Below are 26,238 nucleotides of genomic sequence, written 5' to 3' on the forward strand. Positions count from 1 at the left end.
TTCAATTTAGGAAAACCTTGTATCTCAAATTTGAGAAGGGAATGAACATTTATGTTCGAAGTTTCCATTACTTCGATATATCCGTCTTCGGCATAGCGAGAGTCAAGTGTACTCTACATGATGTGGAGACATATTGTGTGTAAATGACTTGTTTCAATAATGTAAACGTATGAATTATTTAAAACGAAATCCACTCACCCATCCCATTTTATTTCAAAATACGAATCAAAATCTTAAAACTGTTTTTGTGGTCAAAATATCTGATAGTTCTATCGAATATGGTCAATGAGTAACGTCCACATCTCATCATGCCAATTTTCATTGCCGCAGCCGATGGCTTGAGCATAATTTTATTTTAGCAGCCGATGTCATGACCATCTAATAAGTAGCTACAGCCGTTGTCTTGAGCCGTTTTTCCAACCCCACTCGAATTTAAACGTTGATAAAAATGTTGTGTGTTCATGTTGGATGCTAATTTGGAATCACCGAAGAGAGATGATTAAATATTTCAATAAAATGTTGTTCATATTTATCGTTGGTATAAATCCTGTGTAATTAGAGTTTGACAGAAAGAGTGGTGAATTTTGTTTGATTTTTGACCACATTATAACGGATTTCTTTAAAAGTAAGCAGCTCGGAAGGTAAGGATTACGTTCACAAAGTCATTCTTACTTAGGCTCTGAAAGAACACACGCAAATCTGCTCAATTCAATACGTAAAATATAAAGAATAGGGAAATACTTACACTCCGCTTTTACCCGACATGTATACACTTCCGCAGCCGATGGATGAACCGCAGACGATGCGTTAGTCGATTGCACGGTGTGGGGATGGATGACCACCTTTTTCATCCACCGGACTTCAAGGGTAACGGTGATCGAGATAAAAGGACGCTTTCGTGTTATTGTTTCTTTGATTTAGATTTTCTCTTTAGGGTCATTAAAACCTTGGAAAACCACTGTCACGTGACCGACAGCAATAAGCCGCGAAATGATATAACGAAACCCACGCGAATGAAAACTACCGAAATACCAATCTATTTGTAGGAAAACATAAGTCCATCTGGAATTATGGGTGTATATTTGTCGTCACCCATAACTGATAAAGTGTCAGTCGATAAGAAATGCGCGAACTATGTTTATGGAGCGTCTTCAATGCAGGGTTGGCGAATGACACAAGAGGTTCGTTAAATCTACACGTTTTCAATCATCAATGATCCAGTCATATCAAATTATCATTACAATTATTTTCACTACGCCATACGTTTCCTTATGTCCGTTTTATTGAACTTTGAGGCTGGAAGGTCAACTGTTAAACATTGCATCAAGGAAAATGATTTCTGATCAGTCATAATTTTGCAAAAAAAATTAAAATGCCTAAACATATTTAGCTTTTGTTGCCACTTAAACTTAAATGCATTTAGTATGTGTTGACATGGTTGTTACAAAGAGTGCACTGAAAGTATTTAGATATTACATTTTTGATGATATTCCTTTGGTATGTTTTGTAATCATATTGCAAGTATCTCATTGAAGTCCTTTATTACAGGATGCTCACAACTGTATCAGTGATTTTGATCCTGAAACCCAAACATCACTGTTTGCTGTGTATGATGGGCATGGGGGTATGAGTGTTCATTTGAAATTTACAAATATTTATTAGATGTTATTGAAAAACGGCTTTATAAATTAATCAACATTGTAAAATGTATGCTTATCGTTTGAGTTTAATATTTCCTTAAATTTTATGATGTGTTGATAACAACTTTACATTATTGCACTTAAAGTAATGAATTGATATTGGCATTTGTAAAAGTTTTTGATATTTTATGAAAATTACCATCAGAATTCATATGATTGATAGCTACATTATGTGCATTCATAAACAAAAAAATATGTACCAAATAAGAAACATTGACACCTAAAATATTAACTGTCAAGAGCAAATCTTGTGTATTTTTAATGTGATGCAGGTTCTGAGGTGGCCCAGTATGCAGCAGCCCACTTCCCAGAGTTCCTGAGGACACTGGAGTTGTATCGTGATGGTCAGCTTGATGAAGCTCTGCAAGAGGCATTTCTGGGGTTTGACCTGACACTGAAAGATGAGAAGGTCATACAGGCATTGAAAGTGCTTGCTGGAGTCGATGAGAACGATGAAGATGTGGTCGAAGGTTGGTTGTGTTGTAGCAGCTAGCATGAAGAAATCAAAATGCTCACATTAGATAGTCTTATATCCATAGTGCTGTATCCAGGGCTGAACAGCTGGAAACATGGCTGTTCTGGCCATTTGGTCTGCCACCATGTTTGTTCCAAGGCTAATTAGGACCTGGTGTCCTTTGATCAGTTACTCATATTGTCTTTAACCCTGGCTTTTGTTTTGACCTTTGATTAAAGGGATCTTTTCACGGTTTGGTAAATTGACAAAATTGAAAAAAGTTGTTTCAGATTCGCAAATTTTCGTTTAAGTTATGATATTTGTGAGGAAATAGTATTACTGAACATTTACCATAGTCTAATATAGCCATTATATGCATCTTTTGACGATTTAAAAACCTAAAAATTATAAAGCGTTGCAACGCGAAACGGTTGAATAATTTGGAGAGTTCTGTTGTTGTCATTTAAATTTATGAAACTACGAAGATGGCTTATATAGGGTATAAAATACGTTCTGCATGAACACTCAGCAGAATAGTCGAGAGGGCTAATGCGTTTTCACTCCAGGACTCCGGGGGTCACTGGTTCTAGCCCAGGTGCGAGCTACATTTTTTTCCTTTTTTAATTTTATTCTTGATATTTCACTGGAGCTTTTAAGATCCAATGTTTACATTTATCAAAATAAAGCATTTAATGACTAACTTCAAAATATGCCAAAATCTGTGAAAAGGCCCCTTTTAATATTAGTTAGTGAAAGTTTTGACCTATGATTAAATATCAGTTAGTGACACACTGATATGATCAGCTGCCTGTCCAAACCCAAATAGCACCTTTTTATGCCCCCGGTAGGGTGGCATATACCGTAAAACGTTGTGTATAACGCGCATTTATGTATAACGCGCATCTACTTTTTAAAGCTAAAAAATCGGGGAAAAAAGTTTTTGAAGCAAAAAAATCGGGGGAAAAATTCCGTACCGCAGGCTAACTGAAAATCGTTATATTTACATTGCCGATCTTACTTATTCTTTTATTGCTTCAATTATAAATTATTTTTAAGACGATAACGATACAACTAGTTGGTGTTTTTTTTAATCATATTATGCGTAAAAATAAATGTTTGGATTTAAATGAATTATGCATGAAATGCACACTTTCCAAGAGGATACCATCAAGGTTTTCATCATATGTCTCCGAAGTAACTGTCCACGATTTTATCGTGGAGTACACATAACGGATGGATTAGTTATAACTAAGAAACTGACATTATTGATTGGTATTGTCACCTGGTTATTCATGCATGACTTATTCACAACCGCGCGTTTTATTTACAATGCCGATATCATGCGTTCTTTTCGAGTGTCTAAAATTGACAGAAGACTTTAACGACTCAAACTTCTCAACACCATCACGACATTACCGGCGATAAACAAACAATGGAGTTGTGAAGCCGTTTGCCGGTTCGCATGTTTTGATAATAGCCCAGCTACACAAAACTTGACAGGTAACGCAAATTGCTCAATAATCACATCCTCAATCTTGACAAGACGTATGAAAACGTGTAAACAAACACAGCATCAATTTTATTAACACATTTGAAAAGCAAGAAAAATAATCTTAAATATATCGGGAAATACCTTGCCGACATACTATTGTAAATCGACAAGTGCCTCCAAATAAATTGTGTAACCCTAGTACAGTAGGGTATAATATTGTGGGAAAAGTAAACAATAACATTTAAATAAAAATGGCTTCCTCGTTTTTCATTCTCTTCTTCAAATTTATTTGATTTCAATGCTCTGTACGTACCTGAAAAAGATAGAAAATATATATGTTAACTTTATAATGTTTGTTCATCTTATTCAGATCGTCAATATAACACTATTATTAACATAGTTACAGTTAAAACACCGGAAAACAGAATGATGCGAATTACCGCTACTGGGTAACTGACAGCGAAAAAATGTCTTGGCATGGCTGAAGTTGTGCATAACGCGCATCAAGTTTTTAAAATGAAATTTTGGGGTAAAAAAAGTGCGCCTTATACACAACTTTTTACGGTAGCAGTTGAACTGTCCGTCAGTCAGTATGTCAGTCAGTCTGTCCGTCCGTCTGAAAAAACTTTAACATTGGCCATAACTTTTTCACTTTTGAAGATAGCAACTTGATATTTGGCATGCATGTGTATCTAATGGAGCTGAACATTTTGAGTGGTGAAAGGTGAAGGTCAAGGTCATCCTTCAAGGTCAAATGTCAAATATATGGTGTCTGTCCGTCCGAAAACTTTAACATTGGCCATAACTTTTTCAATATTGAAGATAGCAACTTGATATTTGGCATGCATGTGTATCTTATGAAGCTGCACATTTTGAGTGGTGGAAGTTCAAGGTCAAGGTCATCCTTCAAGGTCAAAGGTCAAAAAATAAATAAAATTCAAAGCGGCATTCTCATGATGCTGCACATTTTGAGTGGTGGAAGTTCAAGGTCAACAGTGATTTTTTTTGCTCAAATTTACAGCCGAATTTCGGCTGCTTCCCAATCGCAAAAATACACGTTTTTTCCCAAAATTCTGACCAAAATTTCCCAAAAAAAAGCCCAAATTCCAAAAAAAAAAAAAAAAAAAAAAAAAATTTTTTTTTTTTTTTTTTTTTTTTTTTTAGAAAGAAGTCTCATATAACTTAATTATGATTTCTTAAATCTAGGTCTCAACTTTATTTTTTAAACATCTTACAAAATATATAACTTGAATTTAGTCATTTTTGTCCATAATTCATTCCCAAACTTGCCACTTTTATTGATTAAAAAAAACAACAATTTGACCAGACTACTTTTCTAGAAAACTCCCTGAACATGCACTTAAAAACAATATCACTTCTGTTACTTATAATCCTATTTATAATGCTTCATTTTTTCCCAATTTCATGGTTTATCGCGCTATTTTTCCCAATTTCACGGTTTATCGCGCTAATTTTCCCAATTCAAAAGGCACAGGCTGTAACAAATTAAAGCAAAAAAAATCACTGGTCAAGGTCATCCTTCAAGGTCAAAGGTAAACAACAAAAAAATTCAAAGCGGCGTTCTCATGAAGCTGCACATTTTGAGTGGTTGAAGTTCAAGGTCAAGGTCATCCTTCAAGGTCAAAGGTAAAAAAAATAATAATTTCAAAGCGGCGCAATAGGGGGCATTGTGTTTCTGACGAACACATCTCTTGTTTCTTTATTGATTTTATTGTCCCTATAAGCCTGAATCCTTAACGACTTAGAGACGTATTTTGACGTATTTGTAGTCGCTTGGAAGTTAGATTAAATTAATAAAAGACCTTTCTTACTAGATTCAAGTTTTAAAGGCTTTATTTTCAACCCTTAGATACTGTTGAGCAGCAAACACCATAAAACCTGAACAGACTGCGAGTTACTTGCAGGCTGTTCTGGTTTGATGCTGTTTGCACATAGCCTTTTTCACTCTGCTTCTGAGTGGGAAAAGGTAAACTGGGGCCTGTCCTGTATTTTGAAATATTTTTAGATGCCATTAAAGGAACAGAGAAACATTGATAAAATAGACGTATGCATTCCAGTTTGTGTCCAGATTAAATAAAATTCTGTTCTTTTGTTTTTAAAAATCGTTAATATGTCATGCAGGCTTCCTGAAAAGGCATGACTGCCGGTCTTGTCCGGCAAAATTCTTTACGGTGCGGCGAAGTTTCTAATATCGCCGATCCTTGTGACAGGCCAAAAAAATTATGACTACCAAAAAGTTTAATACTTACCAAAAGAACGAAAACACCTCATAAGTATCACTCTTTTCGTGAATTTAGAGCCTTTTCGTAATTAAGAACACTAACGAGTCACTAGTTCTTAATAGTGCTCTCCCTTTGTTGTTTTTTCGAAAAGATCAATTTTATTGGTCCGACATATTACTGTGCCATATCAAAACAATCAATATGAAGGGAAACTGTAAACTTTAAAACGGGATTATGAAAACATCACAGTTTACTCCTGAACCAAGAATGCACATGAGCAGAGACTTCTTGCAATTTGCGAGTTAAACAGGTGAGATAAACACAGTTCTTTTCAATCGTACAGTTTCCTCTGAAAATCTTCGTAAATTAAGCATGTTGATGTGAGGCCTTCTGTCCCCAGACTTTTTCAACCCTCAATATTGCGAATAAATCTTATAAAATAGCCTATTACATGCATCCGATCCCCCCCAAAAAAATAATTCTTTGAGTCTGACTAGAATTTAAAGCTGTTGTCCATCATACACTGTAATCACTAGAACACGCATGTGTAATGTTTTACTTTATTATGTCTACTTATACACAGGCTGCACATTGCAATAAATATGAGTTAAACTTAATTATTCAGTTATAAACTCGTGCTGTTCGGTCAGGTGAATTTTTGTCCGGACAGGCTAACTTTTCCATCAGCCTGTCCGATTGACAGGCACTTTTTGGGACTTTTCAGGAAGCCTGGTAGTAGTTGTTGAATTTTGACAGCCAAACTTAAATGCACAATTGCAAATGAAGAATGTTTAGTTTTATTATTACAAAGTGAAAGATATATATATTTGTATGCAGACTGGTAGACAGTAACTGACTAATAGAAATTTTTGGGACTTGCAAATATTTTTCACTGGGTATGAACAATTAAAGTTACATCTGTGAAAAAAATCATTTCTACATAATTTATATTAATTTTGTTACAGATATATTAGATTTCCTCGTGAAATATTTAATGAGTTTGCAAAGAAAACTAGTAATTCTTTCTACAATCTATTCCTGTTTCTACAACAATCTGGTCTTATTTCTCACCTGTAGATGAGGAGGGCATGGGTCGGTCTGAGCGTGACTTGCTGGTTGCCGAGGCCAACATGCCACTAGAGGAGCTCATGGCGCGATACTCTGGGGCCGCAGCCTTGCCTCAGAAGGCTCACCTCATGGCCAAGGATAAACACCCCTCACCCATGCTCAGGCCAAAACAGTCAACTTCCAACGCAGGTTAGCTTGTTTATAATATATTCATCCATATAAATGCTCTGGGTGCAATGCAAATCTCATGGGGTGTGTTTATTTCATCCCCACTATATAGTAAAATACATGAAAACCAGTTTTGTCATAACCAGCTTGCCCTTTGCCTGGTACAAGTTAGTTTAATTTCAAGCCAGTAGAATTTGACAGACTTTTCCACAAACAGGGAAGTCTTCTCTATAAACCGTACAAATAAATAAGATTCAAGAACTGAGCTTCATACCAATAAGCACAAAGTGTTAAAAAATAAAAATAAAAACCTCCGTTCAACTGATTGGGAGAATCAAGTTAAAACCACATGATGCAACTGGAAAATTCCCTCGGGACAGTAGTAACGCATAAATAAAAAATATTTAAAGTTTTGGCCCAAAATGATAAGATCCTTGCAATGTACATGTTTTAAGTCAGTGTGACAACATTTTACAATGTTTTTTTTGTTCAAAATCGGGATCGGTATTGGAACCTATTCCCAATGGAAAAAAGTGTATATATTTTTCCCAAATGGGACCTTAAAATTCCCAATTGAAGGTTTGAAAAAAAATCAACTTTTAGTTAATCTCTCATCCTGCTCTACAAGTAACACTATATTAAATTTAATATTTAAAACACTTTAATCCTCTATTTTGAAGCATTTGTTAGCAAATACTGTGAATCCATTTATTTTCGTCAGCACGAAATTTCGTCCTTTTTAAAAATAAATGACTATTTCGTCAGCACTTAAATTCGTCCATTTCTGGTTTTGAAAAAAAAAGCGTCCGATTTGTTTGTAATGTTTGTAATACATGTAATACGCGGTTGCGAAAAAATCGTGCTGGGGAAAGAGGGGTGACACTTGGAAGTCACTTGCAGGAGGTGTGCCTTGTTTGGCATATGCCAATTAACAAGTCTGTTATTTCAGGTGATAGTAACTGTCCCTTATTATTTTATGTCATTGACACGTTCTTTGTTATGATTAGCGGATAAGTGGGACTGAATAACCGTTAACGAGTGTTTTAAACAAGGAAGGTACGGGTTTTTATGTATATGTACAAAAATAGTAGATGCAGTTAAAACCAAACAACCAAACACAAATCAATATGTTCTTTATTAATTTGTAATAAAAGCGCAGAATATATTTCAGTCAGGTGTTGATCACACATTGTCATATTTTAATTGCATTTAATAGTATTGTCTTTAATCCGGATTCGCCGCGTGTTGGCTGTATAACCTGCAACACCTCTGAAAAACACAATACACAAAATGGGTAATAAAGTTGTTAACAATTAGCGCTAATCAACACTATTCTACCTAAACAAAGTCGATGCATTCGATACAGCCTTATTGCATTCGTGTTTTACAGGAAATGTCAGTTGTCAGTACACTGTATAATGTACACCCCTTTGTGTCAAAACCGGATTTAACTTGAGTGTGAATAGTCGACTGTTTCATGTTCTTTGTATCAATACCATCCGGGTATCTGTACTATAAGTATACCAGTCTACAAACAAGGTGCGCGCTTCCGCATATGGGTATTCGGACATTCAAAAAAGTGACCTACGGTTTAGCGTTCATGCCGTCGAACGCATTTAGCAATATAACTCGTTTTTTTCCCTATTTCTTTACTTGCAAAAAATACTAGTGACTTATAACATACCTTGCAATCTTTTTTTACTCGCATTTTGGGAGTGTGCAAGTGTTAATTTCGATCCCTGTGTATATGCGTGGATAACGCTGGATTTAAATGCCTCATGCCTACAGTAATTCAGTCTTATTTGTTTCAAATATGTGACATGATTGTACGTTAGGATCTTGAATTCGTCCATTGGTCGAAGGACGAAAAAGACGAAAATTAATGTCTGACGAAGAATAATGGTTTCACAGTAATCAACAACACTAATTATCTAATTTTGGTCAGAACGCCGCGTTTTTCCCAATTCAAGGGACCTGGCCCCATTCCCAAAATGGTAAAAAGAACACACTGTTTTGCAACAAAATTGAATGCATTTGTTTTGAATATGCTTACATTGTTGTTTTAAGTGATAGAAAATGCACACACAGTGTTAAAATATCCTCGCTAAGAATCCGGTACCTTTCGAAAGTCCTCACAAGTAGCTGGCTACAGACGGGACAAAAGAAGCAGAGGTGTGTCTATAGAGTTCATCAATAAAGACCTATATTAAATAATACAGAACATTAGAGCTGGATTTTATATTTAGTGATACAATTTGAAGGGGTAAGTTTTATTAATTATATTAGGTCAAAAGCTCTAGCAGTTAATTAAAACAAAACTACTGTCTTCTTGTTTTTGGTGTATTGGATATTGTTTGTACATTTTGTAGGTAGCTCTAATGGCTCTGAGGCAGACTCCAACAATAGTGCTGCAGACCCTTTGGCCACAAATCTGGCCAACAGGCTGGATAGTGAACAACCGGATAACGACAATAACCTGAACGTAGAGAAGGAACTGAGAGAGGCCAAAGTGAAATCAGACAGCGAACCTGATAGCACAAACACAGAGCAAAATAAGAACAATTCTAATCAAGATTGTAGTGACTCAAAGCATAGCAAAATATCGAATGGTGAAACAAACGAGTGTATTGAGGCGGAGGACAGTAAAACTGTTAGAAGTGCTAAAAGCAACACAGACAATCATGATAAAGCAGGCTCCAGTACAGAGCCGGACAGTTCATCTGATGTTGTGACTGTACAAAAAACTTTTTCCTCTGAAGCGGATCAGGGATGTTCAAGCTCGAGCTCAGATGAGCCTGTGAACTCTGGGTCTGGGGCGTGTTCTGAACCAGGCCCGTCCGGGTCAGGTAGCTCCTCCAGTTCAGCTGAGACCTTAGGGGCTGGGGAAGGACATATAAGGGAGGTGGAGGGACCATCTGGGTCCAGTGAGGGGCCATCAGGATCAGGGGTGAAGGTGCGTACAAGAATGGAAATAAGGAAATGTTTTCAAAGTTCTGTACAGTAAATTTTATATGCAATCTGGTTGGGAACATACTCACTCTCAGTGTTTGGTCACCATTTTGGGAATGGGTCTTTTGCATAGGGAAAAATCACTTAGTTTTGACAAATTGATTAATTGGTGCTGTTTTGTTTTTGCTTTCAATACTTAAAAATTGAGATTAAAAGTGTTTCCAGTACTATACCGTTCAACTTGTATCTAGCTGGAAAAGGAGATGAAATTTCTCAAGCTGTTAAAGTAAAACTTCAAGTATGTCATTACCATGAAGTTTAAAGGGGTTCTCATCAACAGTGACCCACATATTTTTAACCAGGTTTTCTGAAGGAAAAAACTGGTTATTAGATTGGCGAATGCGGGCGGGCTGGCTGGCTGGCTGGCTGGCGGGCGGGCGGAACAAGCTTGTCCGGGCCATAACTTTGTCGTTCATTGTGAGATTTTAAAATCATTTGGCACATTTGTTAACCATCATTAGACGGTGTGTCGCGCGAAAAAATTACGTCAATATCTCCAAGGTCAAGGTCACACTTTGACTTCAAAGGTAAAAAATAGCCATAAATGAGCTTGTTTGGGCTATAACTATGTCATTCATTATTAGATTTTAAAATCATTTGGCACATTTGTTCACCATCATGGGACGGTGTGTCGCACGAAAGAATCACGTCAAAATCTCCAATGTCAAGGTCGCCACGACTAAAAATAGATTTATTTTAAAACAAACTTACAAAGGGGGTTAATTTTGTTTGATTATTTCAAAAGTTCAGTTTGAGTTGTCTCCCTTTATCAGATTTTTTTTCACAATCAGGGGACAAAAATTCCACTCGTCCGCTCGTATTGACGAGTGAAATCTTGAAAGGACGAGTGAATTTCCCTAAAGCGCTCGTCCTACAGGACGAGTGAAAAAAAGCTGATATTAAAATGTATTTTCTGACCAGTTAGACTCTTTTTCATTAAATAAAATCATTTTCTTAAAGCATATCTATTCCGAAAGTAGAACACGAATAAACCAGAAAATGTAATTGTAAATTTCATACAGCAGGTGCGCGTTGTTATGCGAGACTGTGTATCGAGTAATTATTGGCTTCTTGGAGTAAACTTTGCGCATCCATGTCGACAGAGAACCATCCCATTGCATTTACTGTAAGTAATGATTTTTAAAGAATTATTGAACCGCGAATTACGGTTTTAAACCAGTCTGAATTTCGTCTGAAAATGTCTGACATACGAGCATTCTTGAAAGGGGGCGGGTTGATGTTCAAACGTCTGAAACGGAAAGCACGCGAGCATTAGAAAAAAGGAAAACAAAGCAGTCCGTGTACGATAAGACCAAACGTTCGCGAACAGTCCAAAATATAAATAGTTTAAATAATTAAGCCTTATTAATCAAGTAAAGTTTAATTTTTGATTATTTCAGTCCTTTTTCTGTTACATGTTAAGTTTTGAAAATTATACAAGATGAAGTTAGCAAAATATTTGTCTTCATTTATTTATTTTGTGTTCCTCATAAATAAGTAACTTATGTCACTGTTTAACATTTCTTTTGTTATCAGCTGGCATAAATAGCTGAGTAAGCAGCATTTTAGCGGTGGTATAGAAAACTTTATTAGTCATATCAGCCCTTTGCAATCTTTATTTCACACATATTTGAAGGACGAGTGCATGTGTTTGCAGGACGAGTAAAATTTTTAATGCAGTCGTCCTGCAGGACGAGAGCAGTTTAGAAATATTTTTGTCCCCTGACAATGAAAACCTGGTTTTGTGACAATTTTGTCCCTTGTTTAGTTATTTACCCTTGAACAAAGCTGACCAAAAAATGTGGGGTTTAAGTCTAATTCATGTAAAAGCTCTGGTTGTGTTTTGTCTTTTGAATTGTACCATAGAAAAAAGAGACAGCTACTTTTCTATGATGAGGTTGTACAGCTACTTTTCTATGATGAGGTTGGCAGTTTGTTTTTTATAGCGGCGCTTAATTCTGCTTCTGTTTTCGGTTACAGGCAGGAGGGTCAGGGTCATCAAGTATTGACAAGCCCAAGGGTGAAGAGGACTGGGAGGAGTATGACAGTGAAGATGATGATGACAGCGATGATGATGATAGTGATGATGAGGAAGATTATGTGGAGGAAGATGACAGGTTAGACTCTGACACAGTCTGTATGCACTGTGGGAAGGATGCTGTCAATATTTACAATGAGAACAATCCTATCTGTGCAGCAACTGTGCACTTGTGACACAAGACACTTTATTTTCAATCCCTTAGTAGAATTATATTAGCTGTGTTTTGGGAGAACAGGGCTTAGCACATGTGCATTAAGTGTTGTTCCAGATTAGTAGTGCAGTCTGCAAACTATGGATTTTCCCTTAGAAGAGACCTCCTTTTAACAAACAATTCTCAAAAAGTTGAAAGTTTCATTCTTATTTAGCCTGTGCACACTGTCAATCAGGGAATACATGTCATGCACATGCATCATGTCTGGTTTTCTAAGAATGCTGATCATGTAACTGCCAGGTGTTTTTTTTCCACTTTTTGGGAAGATAGCCCATGGCTTTGGAATTGGGAATTTTATCGGCATTTTCATTAAATTGGGAAAATAAATTCATCAGCCTTTTTTTCCACACGAAAAGTCCACTGATTAGGGAAATACTAAATTTGATATAACTCTTTATAATCATTCAAATTAAAAGAACAAAATCATAAAATACTTTGTTAGATGTAATTGAATTAAAATTGAGATAAAATACGCATTAGACACTTCTTTCTATAAAAAAAAAAAATAAAAAATAAAAAAAAAAATTTTTTGGGGGGAAATTGGGAATTTTTGGCCACATTTTGGGAAAAAAGTATACTTTTTGGGATTGAGAACATAGCCGAATATCGGCTATAAAATCGGGCTAAAAAAAACCCTGACTGCTGAATCATCTTATTTTCCCTATGATTTAGTAATTTCTCACACTCAAGCCAATGCTCTTCTGTTTATAAGAACATTTTTATGCTCTCCGTAAAAAAAATTTGGGGGGAGCATATAGTCGCCGCTTCGTCTGTCCGTCCATGCACAATTTTTGTCCGGGCTATTTCTCAGCAACTAATGACCGGAATTCAATGAAACTTTAAGGGAAGCTTCACTATCAAGAGGAGATGTGTATATTATCAGCGGGTTCTGGTCGGATGATTTTTCACAGAGTTATGACCCTTTGAAATTTTTCATTAACTGTACATATAGTGCAATTCTTGTCCGGGCTATTTCTCAGCAACTGATGACCGGAAGTCAATGAAACTTTATGGGAAGCTTCACTACCAAGAGGAGATGTGCATATTATCAGCCAGTTCTCGTCGGATGATTTTTCACAGAGTTATGGCCCTTTGAAATTTTCCATTTACTGTACTTATAGTGCAATTCTTGTCTAGGCTATTTCTCAGCAACTAATGACCGGAATTCAATGAAACTTTATGGGAAGCTTCACTACTAAGAGGAGATGTGCATATTATCAGCAGGTTCTGGTCAGATGATTTTTCACAGGTATGGCCCTTTGAAATTTTCCATTAACTGTACATAAAGTGCAATTCTTGTCCGGGCTAATTCTCAGCAACTAATGACCGAAATTCAATGAAACTTTATGGGAAGCTTCACTACCAAGAGGAGATGTGCATATTATTAGCCGGTTTTCGTCGGATGAGTTTTCACAGAGTTATGGCCCTTTGAAATTTTCCATTGTACATTTAGTACAATTCTTGTCCGATCTATTTCTCAGCAACTTATTACGGGAATTCAATGAAACTTTATGGGAAGCTTCACTACCAAGAGGAGATGTGCATATTATCAGCCAGTTCTGGTCGGATGATTTTTCACAGAGTTATGGCCCTTTGAAATTTTCTATAAACTGTTCATAAAGTGCAATTCTTGTCCGGGCTATTTTTCCCCAACTACTGACTGGAATACAATGAAGCTTTATGGGAAGCTTAACTACCTTGAGGAGAAGCGCATGTTATATGTGGGATCTGGTTAGATGATTTATTTAGAGAGTTATGGCCCTTTGACATTTTTAAGTTGTTTAACCATCCATCGTATTATTTTGTCCTCAGTTATGCCCCTCAAGACGTTTCCTTTTATCTGAATATAAAGTGCAATATTGTGTCAAAAAAAATTTGGGGGAGCATCACCCGTCCCCGACGGTTACTTTTTATTTTGTAAAGGAAGACATTAACTACCTAGCAAGAATTTGGCTTGATAATATAAATGTTTGCATTCTAACAGTGAAGATGATGACGATGATGATGATGATGAAGAGGCAGAGGAGATTGGTGGAATATTTGGCGTGAAGTCAGTGGCTGATGGGGAGGAGGAACATTCAGAAGAGGTAGATTCACATGAAGTACTGGACAGTAGTGTGCAGGAAACAATTTGTATGCCTCCAGTGGGTTGGCATATAGCAGGCGCAATGTCCATCCATCTGTCCATCGGGTTTCCATTTTCCGTTTTTTTTTTTTAAAGTTTATATATATTCACCTGATATTTGGGGTGTTAGTCCACCTTCATGACTAACAGTTGAAGTCTGAATTTTGTTCTAGTTCATCAAATTTGGGGGAGTTATGGGCATTAAACATATAACATTTTCTTTATAATAACTGTTTTCGAGAGGTTTTTTTTTACGCAAAGCTTTTAGATATTTAGCTGATTTATGTAAAGTGGGGGTTGCTATTCCCAGTGTTAGAAACTTAATAAATTGGTTGTAAAATGCTGGTATGCATAGAATGAGAAGTATGTTTTTTAATAACTGTTATTAGGCCAAAGTAATTTACTCGCGCAGCAGGAAATCTATGTGAAATCGATGATGTTCAGGAAAATATTTTTACTGGGCCACCATACACACCGTGCAATCGACTTAACGCATCGTCTGCGGTTCATCCATCGGCTGCGGAAGTGTATACATGTCGGGTAAAAGCGGAGTGTAAGTATTTTCCTATTCTTTATATTAACGTATTGAATTGAGCAGATTTGCGTGTGTTCTTTCAGAGCTTAAATAAGAATGACTTTGTGAACGTAATCCTTACCTTCCTAGCTGCTTACTTTTAAAGAAATCCGTTAGAATGTGGTCAAAAATCAAACAAAATTCACTACTCTTTCTGTCAAACTCTAATTACACAGGATTAAGACCAAAGATAAATATGAACAACATTTTATTGAAATATTTTATCATTTCTCTTCGGTTATTCCAAATTACAGCATCCAACATGAACACACAACATTTTTATCAACATTTAAATTCGAGTGGGGTTGGAAAAACGGCTCAAGACAACGGCCGTGCCTACTTATTAGATGGTCATGACATGGACTGCAAAAATAAAATTATGCTCAAGCCTTTGGCTGCGGCAATGAAAATTGGCATGATGAGATTTGGACGTTACTCATTGACCATATTCGATAGAACTATCAGATATTTTGATCACAAAAACAGTTTTACGATTTTCATTCGTATTTTGAAATAAAATGGGATGGGTGAGTGGATTTCGTTTTAAATAATTCATACTTTGACATTATTGAAACAAGTCATTTACAAGCAATATGTCTCCACATCATGTAGAGTACACTTGACTCTCGCTATGCCGAAGACGGATATATCGAAGTAATGGAAACTTCGAACATAAATGTTCATTCCCTTCTCAAATTTGAGATACAAGATTTTCCTTAATTGAAAGGCATGAATGAATTTACAAACTTAAAGACAGCTACATGAAGGTCGACAGTAATGTTGGAATTTCCTACTGGAGAGCTTTCAGAATCGTTTGTCACCTGTATCTAGTTATAAGTAGTCAGAAGTGTACGTGTTATAAATCGGGTTACTTGAATATCTTTTATCTCGACATAATTTGTATGGTTTATGAACTTGACATTTCAAGATTCCACTGTACTTCGAATGAGATTGTCAAATGTGTTTGGCATGCGTTCTACTATATGATTTCCTTCTATCCTTTTGTTAAAATAGCGATAATTATTGCCAAACTCTTTTTACGAGCTAACTTTCGATATATATCGGTTGCGGCTTTCATTCAAGATTATACTATTTGGAATTTAAGGACCATGGATAATTCATACGTGATTTGTCGCAGTACGACTGAAAATAGTTGAACCTGTATATAACTCACACATTCAAATAAATTAACAAGTTGAACGTTTAAATATCAAGCAAATACGGAATCCGGATAGTGCCATCTATAATCTAGCCCTTCTTTTATCAAGGGTGACACACGAAGGGATACACAATATTTTGCGCGACAAACAAAGCGACTCATGATATTATGTGCGATACTCAAAGCGACACAATAAATTTTGCGCGACACACAAAGCGACAAACGATATTTTGCGCGATACACGAAGCCACGCGCGAAAATGTACCTCGAAATATCGCCCTTGTGTAGCTAGCCCAAAAGGCGACATATCAAGGTAAATATCGCGTGTCACTTTGAGTATCGCGCAAAATATCGTTCCTCGCGTTCAAAGGGCGACACACGATATGTTGCGTGATACACGAAGCGACACATATTATTTTGCGCGATATTCAAAGTGACAAGCAATATTTTGCTCGACACATGACACATGAAGCGACACACGATATTTTGCGGGATACACGAAGCGACACGCAATATTTACCAAGATGTATCGTCTTTTGGGCTATCTACACAAGGGCGATATTTTGTGGTACATTATCGCGCGTCGCTTCGTGTATTTCTCAAAATATCGTGTGTCGCTTTGAGTATACGACAACATATCGTGTGTCGATTCGTGAGTCATGCAAAATAGTGTGTGTCACTTTGAGTACCTAGCAAAATATCGTGTCTTGCGTTCAAAGGGCGACATACGACATGTTACGCGATGCACGAAGCGGCACACGCTATTTTGCGTGGTACTCGAAGCGTCACAAGATATTTTGCTCGACACACGAAGCACAGACCTGTTTACTTCTACGGATTCGCCGTAGTTACTACGCGCGGATTATTTGGCTAAACTGCCCACTACGGATTTGTACTGAAAAACTACGGATCCATCGATCAAAATGGTTAAATTTAAGTTATTTATCGTACTTTCGCTTATTTTCGGTCTTGGTGGGTAATTTATCAATCATAATCAGTTTGGCGCTTGCGTAGTTAGAAACGTTAAAATTCAAGCCTCCCGGGGAATGAGTGCTGATTGAGCTTGTCGAGTCTTCACCGAAGAACAACTGACTTGCGTATTAGTTCGCAAATTAAGCCGAATATATACGATTTTATGTTGCTATCCAGTATACACATCCCTCTCTCTCTATTGCGGATAATATCGCTGATAGTCGATGTATCGGGATTGAGCACGTCTGTTTTTACACATGCCAAGATGGCGGCAAGCAGACGAGAAATTGCGATTAACGGCAAAAATAATAAATACCATTCAAACAAACAACGGATATCATATGGTCATTAGGGAATAATGTAATGCGTGTGTCAATTAACGCAAAATACTACGTTTGAGATGAAAAATATAAAAAATATTTATCAGAAATCTGCGCAGTGAATGTGCGTCACGCAAAGTGTTGGAAAAATGGAGTTCAGTCTACTCACAAAGTTAAATAATTTATAATGAGTATCGTTCAAAAATGGAAAGAGACAAACATGATTTGATTTATATGTTAGTGGATCTGTGTATACTCAGATTCATATGCATATTCTGCTTTATTATGTTTGTTACGCTGTACAGTTTAATGAAATAGTATTGCACTGAGGTTGTCAAGTGCAAGATATTGAAAGGTAAACAAATAAAATATATATTAGTTTAACTCCATTAAGTAAATTATTAACACAGCAAGAACACTAAAGGGTGTTTGTCAATATTTGTTTATGTTTTCCCCTTATGATATTTAATTTAAAAAAATGCTGAATTAAATTAACAGCTACTCTGAAAGAGCTTATGAGCAAATGGTGTATTTAAGAATCTATAGATTATTGCAAGTTTAATATATGCATGTGGATGGATATTAACTAAATATTGTCTTCATTGTAAGAAGACATAAAAGCAGCACTTTATTATATAAAAATGCTGTCAAACATGCACTTAAAAACAATGTTAATTGTGCTACTTATAATCATATTTATAATGCTTAATGTTTCCCAATTTCATGGTTTATCACGCTATTTTTTCCGATTTCATGGTTAATCGCGCTAATTTTTCCAATCCAAATGGCACAGGCTGTAACAAATAAAAGCAAATAAAATCACTTAACAGATAAAATGGTTAGCAAGTAAATTCATCTAATGCTTTATGTACCGTTAAACTGATATGTGACCCAGTCATGGTGTTTTAATGCTCAAAATGATTGAAAAGGTTAAAACTACTGACAACAGCCCAAAACTACTGAGATATGCCCTACATACTACTGTGAAGCAATCAGTAGGGTAAACAGGTCTGGAAGCAACACACGATATTTTGCGCGATATTTACCACCATATATCGCCTTTTTACATATAACAATATCGTGTGTCCTACACAAGGGCGATATTTCGTGGTACATTGTCGTGCGTCGCTTCGTGTGTCGCGCAAAATTTTCGTGTGTCGCTTTGAGTATACGGCAACATATCGTGTGTCGATTCGTGAGTCGCGAAAATAGTGTGTGTCACTTTGAGTACCTAGCAAAATATCGTGTCTTGCGTTCAAAGGGCAACATACAACATGTTACGCGATGCACGAAGCGACACACGCTATTTTGCGCGGTACTCAAAGCGACACACGATATTTTGCTTGACACACGAAGCAACACACGACATTTTGCGCGATACAAGGAGCGACACGAGATATTTACCACAATATATCGCCTTTTTACATATTACAATATCGTGTGTCCTACACAAGGGCGATATTTCGTGGTACGTTATCGCGCGTCGCTTCGTGTGTCGCGCAAAGTTTTGTGTGTTGCTTTGAGTTTCGTGCAAATTTTCGTTTGTCGCTTTATTTATACAGCAACATATCATGTGTCGATTCATGAGTATCACGCATAATATCGTGAGTCGCGCAAAATATCGTGTATCGCTTCGTGTGTCGTGTGTCGCCATGATGAAAGAAGGGCTAGATTATATATGGCACTATACGGATTCCGTATCTGCGTGATAATTAAACATTCAATGTGTTAATTTATTTGAATGTGTGAGTTCTATACAGGTTGAACTATTTTCAGTCGTACCGCGACAAATCCCATATGAATTATCCATGGTCCTTAAATTGCAAATAGTATAATCTTGAAAGAAAGCCGCAACCGATATATATCGTAAGTTAGCTCGTTATAAAGAGTTTTGCCATAATTATCGCAATTTTACAAAAGGATAGAAGGAAATCATATAGTTGAACGCATGCCAAACACATTTGACAATCTCATTCGAAGTACAGTGGAATCTCGAAATGTCGAAGTTCATAAACCATACAATTTATTTCGAGATAAAAGATATTCGAGTAACCCGATTTATAACACGTACACTTCTGACTAGTTATTTCGAGATACAGGTGACAAACGATTCTGAAAGCTCTCCAGTAGGAAATTCCAACATTACTGTCAACCTTCATATAGCTGTCTTTTAGTTTGTAACTTCATTCAGGAGTTTTAATTAAGGAAAACCTTGTATCTCAAATTTGAGAAGGGAATGAACATTTATGTTCGAAGTTTCCATTACTTCGATATATCAGTCTTCGGCATAGCGAGAGTCAAGTGTACTCTACATGATGTGGGGACATATTGCTTGTAAATGACTTGTTTCAATAATGTTATAGTATGAATTATTTTAAACGAAATCCACTCACCCATCCCATTTTATTTCAAAATACGAATGAAAATCTTAAAACTGTTTTGTGATCAAAATATCTTATAGTTCTATCGAATATGGTCAATGAGTAACGTCCAAATCTCGTCATGCCAATTTTCATTGCCGCAGCCGATGGCTTGAGCGTAATTTTATTTTCGCAGCCGTTGTCTTGAGCCGTTTTTCCAACCCCACTCGAATTTAAACGTTGATAAAAATGTTTTGTGTTCATGTTGGATGCTGTAATTTGGAATAACCGAAGAGAAATGATAAAATATTTCAATAAAATGTTGTTCATATTTATCTTTGGTCCAAGTCCTGTGTAATTAGAGTTTGACAGGAAGAGTGGTGAATTTTGTTTGATTTTTGACCACATTATAACGGATTTCTTTAATAGTAAGCAGCTAGGAAGGTAAGGATTACGTTCACAAAGTCATTCTTACTTAGGCCCTGAAAGAACACACGCAAATCTGCTCAATTCAATACGTAAAATATAAAGAATAGTGAAATACTTACATTCCGCTTTTACCCGACATGTATACACTTTCGCAGCCGATGGATGAACCGCAGATGATGCGTTAGTCGATTGCACCGTGTGCAATAGCTTATCTGGAGATTTCTAATTTGAAAGACTGCCAATGAGTCAAATAGATAGGGATAAGTTTACCATACAAAATATATCAGTAGAGCTGTATTAATATTAACTCTAAGACACACTTTATACAGTCAGATGGGATATTAACTTAATGATGATTTTATTTATATAAAAAAAACATATTTTTTGGAAAATTTTATTTTTGAGTTCCCATTCGGGAAAATATATACTATAATTTATCCTATTACCAGATGAAAATCGATAGTATAATAACGATCGTATAAACTTGAGCTTTATACTATCGCTGTTTTTATATCAGATATTTTTTTTTCCATAAATTGGAGATTGTTAGCTCACCTGAGCGATAGCTCGAGGTGAGCTATTGTGATCACTCAGCGTCCGGCGTCCGTCCGTCCGTCTGTAAACAATTTGTAAACATCTTCTTCTACTAAACCATTGAGCCAATTTCAACTAAATTTCATGTGGAGCATCCCTAGGTCATGGGAAAAAAGAATTGTTAAAAAAAATTTGATCGCATAACCAAGATGGCCGCCATGACCATATATGGTAAAAACCTTAAAAAATCTTCTTGTTAGAAACCGCTCATCAGATTTTCAAAAAATTTCACAGGGATGACCTTTGAGGGCTCCCCTGAAAAAGTTGTTCAAAGAAATTTGATTCGTCAAAAAACATGGCCGCAGGAGCTCGTTGAACTTTGAATGTTTATTCGTTTTTGCCTATTTTGTGAAAACTTTCAAAAATCTTCCACATTTTTTGTCCGATCCTTTCCAAATTTGCACAGTGTCTTTATATCAATGAGGACACGAACCCTACAAAAAATAAGCATTATTGGTCCATGAAGTACAGAATTACCTCCCCTTGAATTGAGAAAATGGTGTTTATGCAATTAAGTACAAATTTTTCATCCAATTCTTTCCAAACTTGTAAGGATTTAGCATGGTTCAAACAAGGGAAACAACTACGGTTTATGCATGTTCTTTTATTACAGATTTGCCTCCCTTTAATTCATTCAAAATCTCATTTTACAGCAGAGATTCCAAATCTGACCTGTAAATGAGCCCCATATTTACTGCCGGTGCTATGTTACCTTTTCCCATTTGATCATTCTTAAGTATTGGCCTTGTAATGCTGCTACTGCTACTGCTACTACTACTACTACTACTACTACTACTACTACTACTACTACTACTACTACTACTACTAATACTACTTCTACTACTACTACTACTTCTACTACTACTACCACTACTACTACTACTACTACTACTACTACTAGTACTACTACTACTAGTACTAGTACTACTACCACCACCACCACCACCACCACGTCTACTATTACTACTTCTACTACTACTGCCACTACTACTACTACTTTTACCACTACTACTACTACTACTACCACTACTACTACTACTACTACTTCTACTACTTCTACTACTACTTCTACTACTACTACTACTACTACTTCTACTACTACTACTACTACTACTACTACTACTACAACTACTATTACTACTACTACTACTACTATTACTACTACTACTACTACTACACCACCACCACCACCACCACCACCATTCACAGTGACAAAAAACGTATTCACACAATGGCTGCTACTACAACTTATAGCCCATATAGGGGGGCATGCATGTTTTACAAACAGCCCTTGTTTCTATGGGATTCTAACCAAAACTGTTCATGTTTATCTCCGACACATATTTTTAGGTCACCTGCCATGAAGTGACACGGTGAGCTTATGTGATCGTGTGATGTCCGTTGTGCGTGCCTGCGTGTGTCCGTGTGTCCGTCCGTCAACAATTTGTTTGTGTAGACAGTAGAGGTCACAGTTTGCATCCAATCTTGATGAAATTTGGTCAAAATGTTTATCTTGATGAAATCCGGTTTGGGATTGTATTTGGGTCATCTGGGGTCAAAAACAAGGTCACTAGGTCAAATAATAGAACAACCTTCTGTAGACAATAGAGGTCACAGTTTTCATCCAATCTTTATGAAATTTGGTCAGAATGTTTATCTTGATGAAATCTGGGTTGGGATTTTATTTGGGTCATCTGGGGTCAAAAACTAGGTCACTAGGTCAAATCATAGAAAAACCTTGTGTAGACATTAGAGATCACAGTTTTCATCCAACCTTTATGAAATTTGGTCAGAATTCTTGATGAAATCTGGGTGGGATTGTATTTGGGTCATCTGGGGTAAAAATCTAGGTCAAATAAATAGAAAAACCTTGTGTTGACAATAGAGGTCACAGTTTTCATCCAATATTTATGAACTGTGGTCAGAATGTTTATCTTGATGAAATCTGGATTGGGATTGTATTTGGGTCATCTAGAGTCAGGAACTAGGTCACTAGGTCAAATCATAGAAAAACATGTGTAGACAATAGAGGTCATAGTTTTCATCTGATCTTAATGAGTCAGGTGAGCGATTCAGGGCCATCATGGCCCTCTTGTTTTTGAGATAAGTACGGCAAAACAGAATCGTAAAAAATATGTGAGTTTTGGATAAAGATCAAGTTTATCATGCTCGGCTCGAACCATGTTAGCGCTCTGCAAGCCACGCACTTTATCGGTTCTAAGCCTTGCATGATAAACTTGATCTTTATTTAAAACTCGCATAATATTCTATATATATGTTAAGATAACAGCCCCGAATTTGAACGGAAAATAACACTGTTCAGGAAGCCTACAAAGGCCCCCACTGTTGCTTCAAACATTTATCAGAGACACTTAAACTGAATACAGTCCATTTCTGTCACCAGCCAGGGTCTGACAGCGGTTGCACTGCTGTGGTCACGCTCATCCGGGACAGTCGGGTGTACGTAGCCAACGCGGGCGACTCCCGGTGTGTGCTGTGCCGCGCAGGCAAGGCCGTGGACCTGTCGTTCGACCACAAACCAGAAGACGAAAGGGAGAGGTCACGGATAGAGGCGGCGGGCGGGAAGGTCACGAATGACGGGCGGGTCAACGGGGGCCTAAATTTGTCCCGGGCATTAGGTAGGTGGATGTTCTTCGAAAGGGGAAAATTTAGGGACCACAACAAGCTTGTTTGATAGTGTTTTTTGGCTAATATAATAATAACAGATCTGAAAGTAGATTGTTTAGAAAAAAAGTACTTGGCCCCATTCCCAAAATGGTGGAAGAAAAACATATGTAAACATATCTAAAATATGGTTACAAGCATGTGAGGTAAAAGCTTAGACAACTCCACTGTTAACATTTCAAACTCTGTCAAGCAAAGTGCACTCTAGCAATTGACTGTTTGTTGGTCTGTCATTCTGTTGGCATTTAATTAATTTGTGGAGCAAACTAGTTCTTTATTTCACTAATGATTCACTTGAAACTTGAATAATGTCGCTTATCAACATGAATTGTAGATTGGCAAGACCCAATTTTCACATTCAGTGATCCGCTTCTGTGGTCTTGGACAGGGTATTGCTGTCATGATTGTTACAAAGCGATGCAAGGATATGAGTAACATTGGTGTAAAAGTTCTTAAATATTAAGTTTAGCCACACTGGTCTTAGTAAACCATGCTAAATGATGCAGTCCACACAGGCTAATCAGAGACGGCACTTTCCGTCTTGGCTGGAATGTTTTTCGAAGAAATTTCCTTTAACCATAAATTCCATTAAGTGAAAAGTGCCACTGCTGATTAGCCTGTGCACATGCATTCAGTCCTGGTTGTTCCAGAGTGAGTCTTGTATTGAAAAGATGAAACAATTCTCAGCCTTTTTGTGGATTGAATTCTTGTTAGAAGCAGTCACACACACATTGCATAGCTTTTAAATTCCATAGCCGCCTTCTAGGACCACTGGGCTTAATAGATCTGCTTTAAGTGTTATCTAGGATTTGCCTGTGGAGTTGGCATTGATAATGTGTCAGCAACGATTTTTTAAGCAGCTCTATTTAATAGTAGATCTATCTATTTTTATGCCCCCCTTCGAAGAAGAGGGGGTATATTGCTTTGCACATATGTTGGTATGTCGGTCGGTCCGTCCACCAGTTGGTTGTCAGGCGATAACTCAAGAACGCTTGGGCCTAGGATCATGAAACTTCATAGGTACATTGATCATGACTCGCAGATGACCCCTATTGATTTTGAGGTCACTTGGTCAAAGGTCAAGGTCACGGTGACCCAAAATAGTAAAATGGTTTTTGAATGATAACTCAAGAATGCATACGCCTAGGATCATGAAACATCATGGATAGATTGATCACGACTCGCAGATGACCCCTATTGATTTTGAGGTCACTAGGTCAAAGGTCAAGGTCGCTGTGACCCGAAATAGTAAAATGGTTTCCGGATGATAACTCAAGAATGCATACGCCTAGAATAATGAAACTTCATGGGTAGATTGATAATGACTCGCAGATGACCCCTATTGATTTTGAGGTCACTAGGTCAAAGGTCAAGGTCACGGTGACCCGAAATAGTAAAATGGTTTTCGGATTATAACTCAAGAACGCATATGCCTAGGATCATGAAACTTCACAGGTAGATTGATCATGACTCGCAGAAGACCCATATTTATTTTGAGGTCACAAGGTCAGAGGTCAAGGTCACAGTGACCCGAAATAGTAAAATGATTTTCGGATGATAACTCAAGAACGCTTTTGCCTAGGATCATGACACTTCATAGGTTCATTGATCGTGACTCACAGATGACCCCTATTGATTTTCAGGTCACTAGTCATAAATGTGAAACAAAAGGTTTAATATTTGTTGTTTCCCAACTTGTGACAATTCAGCTCTGAAAAATGGCAAACCTTTTATGTGCGTCAGATGTTTTATCACATCTTCAAAGTGGTACAGAATCTTCAGCTTTTGCTCACAGTTTGTCTATTGGGTGGAACAGAACAGTGCAACAAAGTTAAAATAGACCAGTGCAAAAAAGTTAGAAGAGACCAGTGCAAAAAAGTTAGAAGAGACCAGTGCAAAAAAGTAGGGTATATAAATAAGATATGTAGGAAAAGCTTCATGGCTACTGTGTGTATTGTATTGCAAAATATCAAAGGCAAAGGTGTGTATTGATTTGATTGAAAAGTGAATTGCTTACTGTAGGTTGAAACTTGGCTACTTTGTACATTTCAAGTATGTAAAGTTATGCCCTGGGAACACCTGGAAGAACAAACGACTTTCAGTGAGTAAGATAAGAACATGTTTGCAAGCTCAGCATACAAAAATCTTTGACTATACTTCAGATTTTTATAATCAAATAATTTAGCCACCTTTAAGGAAAACTGGGCTTAAAAGATGTTTGTTTAGTGTCATCATCATCATCGCGGATTTACTGGTGGAGTTGGGCGGATGACCAAATGAAATTTTGGCACTTTGCGTTTTGTCATATGTAGAATATAAAGTTAATTTGTCTGTGTTCAAGCAATTAGAAGGGGGTGGGGCATCCGTGTCTGTGACACATTTTTAGCGTTAAAGGTTTTAATCTTCTTAATAAAGTACCTCAAGTGTCAATTTGCCATTTCATTACTTTCTAATTCAATGGAGTTTTTGATTAACAGAGCTTAGGTTAGTGCATCAGTTCGAACATTTTGAATAATTAATAATTTTTGTCATGTATGACATTAGAATGAAAAATGGTTAAAAAAAACAACACATATTTTACTTGTATAACTGCTGTTTTTGGTTGCTTTTAGGTAGAAAAGTCAGTTTTTTTGT

At 36.8% G+C, this 26,238-nt stretch overlaps 1 protein-coding gene across 1 annotated transcript in view; it reads left to right on the top strand.

The window, feature by feature from the left end:
- The first annotated feature begins 1,017 nt into the window (after window positions 1-1,017).
- LOC127851502 (probable protein phosphatase CG10417) overlaps window positions 1,018-26,238 on the top strand; it is a 33,316-nt gene continuing 8,095 nt past the window's right edge. Inside the window, exons 1-8 of the mRNA XM_052385312.1 lie at window positions 1,018-1,181; window positions 1,549-1,624; window positions 1,973-2,170; window positions 6,967-7,146; window positions 9,495-10,078; window positions 12,115-12,251; window positions 14,371-14,473; window positions 23,324-23,558. Coding sequence (XP_052241272.1) covers window positions 1,071-1,181; window positions 1,549-1,624; window positions 1,973-2,170; window positions 6,967-7,146; window positions 9,495-10,078; window positions 12,115-12,251; window positions 14,371-14,473; window positions 23,324-23,558 — 1,624 coding nt within the window. The 5' untranslated portion in view covers window positions 1,018-1,070. The remainder of the gene's footprint in view (window positions 1,182-1,548; window positions 1,625-1,972; window positions 2,171-6,966; window positions 7,147-9,494; window positions 10,079-12,114; window positions 12,252-14,370; window positions 14,474-23,323; window positions 23,559-26,238) is intronic.

This window comes from Dreissena polymorpha, chromosome 11, assembly GCF_020536995.1.
Source record: "Dreissena polymorpha isolate Duluth1 chromosome 11, UMN_Dpol_1.0, whole genome shotgun sequence".
Taxonomy (NCBI): Eukaryota; Metazoa; Mollusca; class Bivalvia; order Myida; family Dreissenidae; genus Dreissena; species Dreissena polymorpha.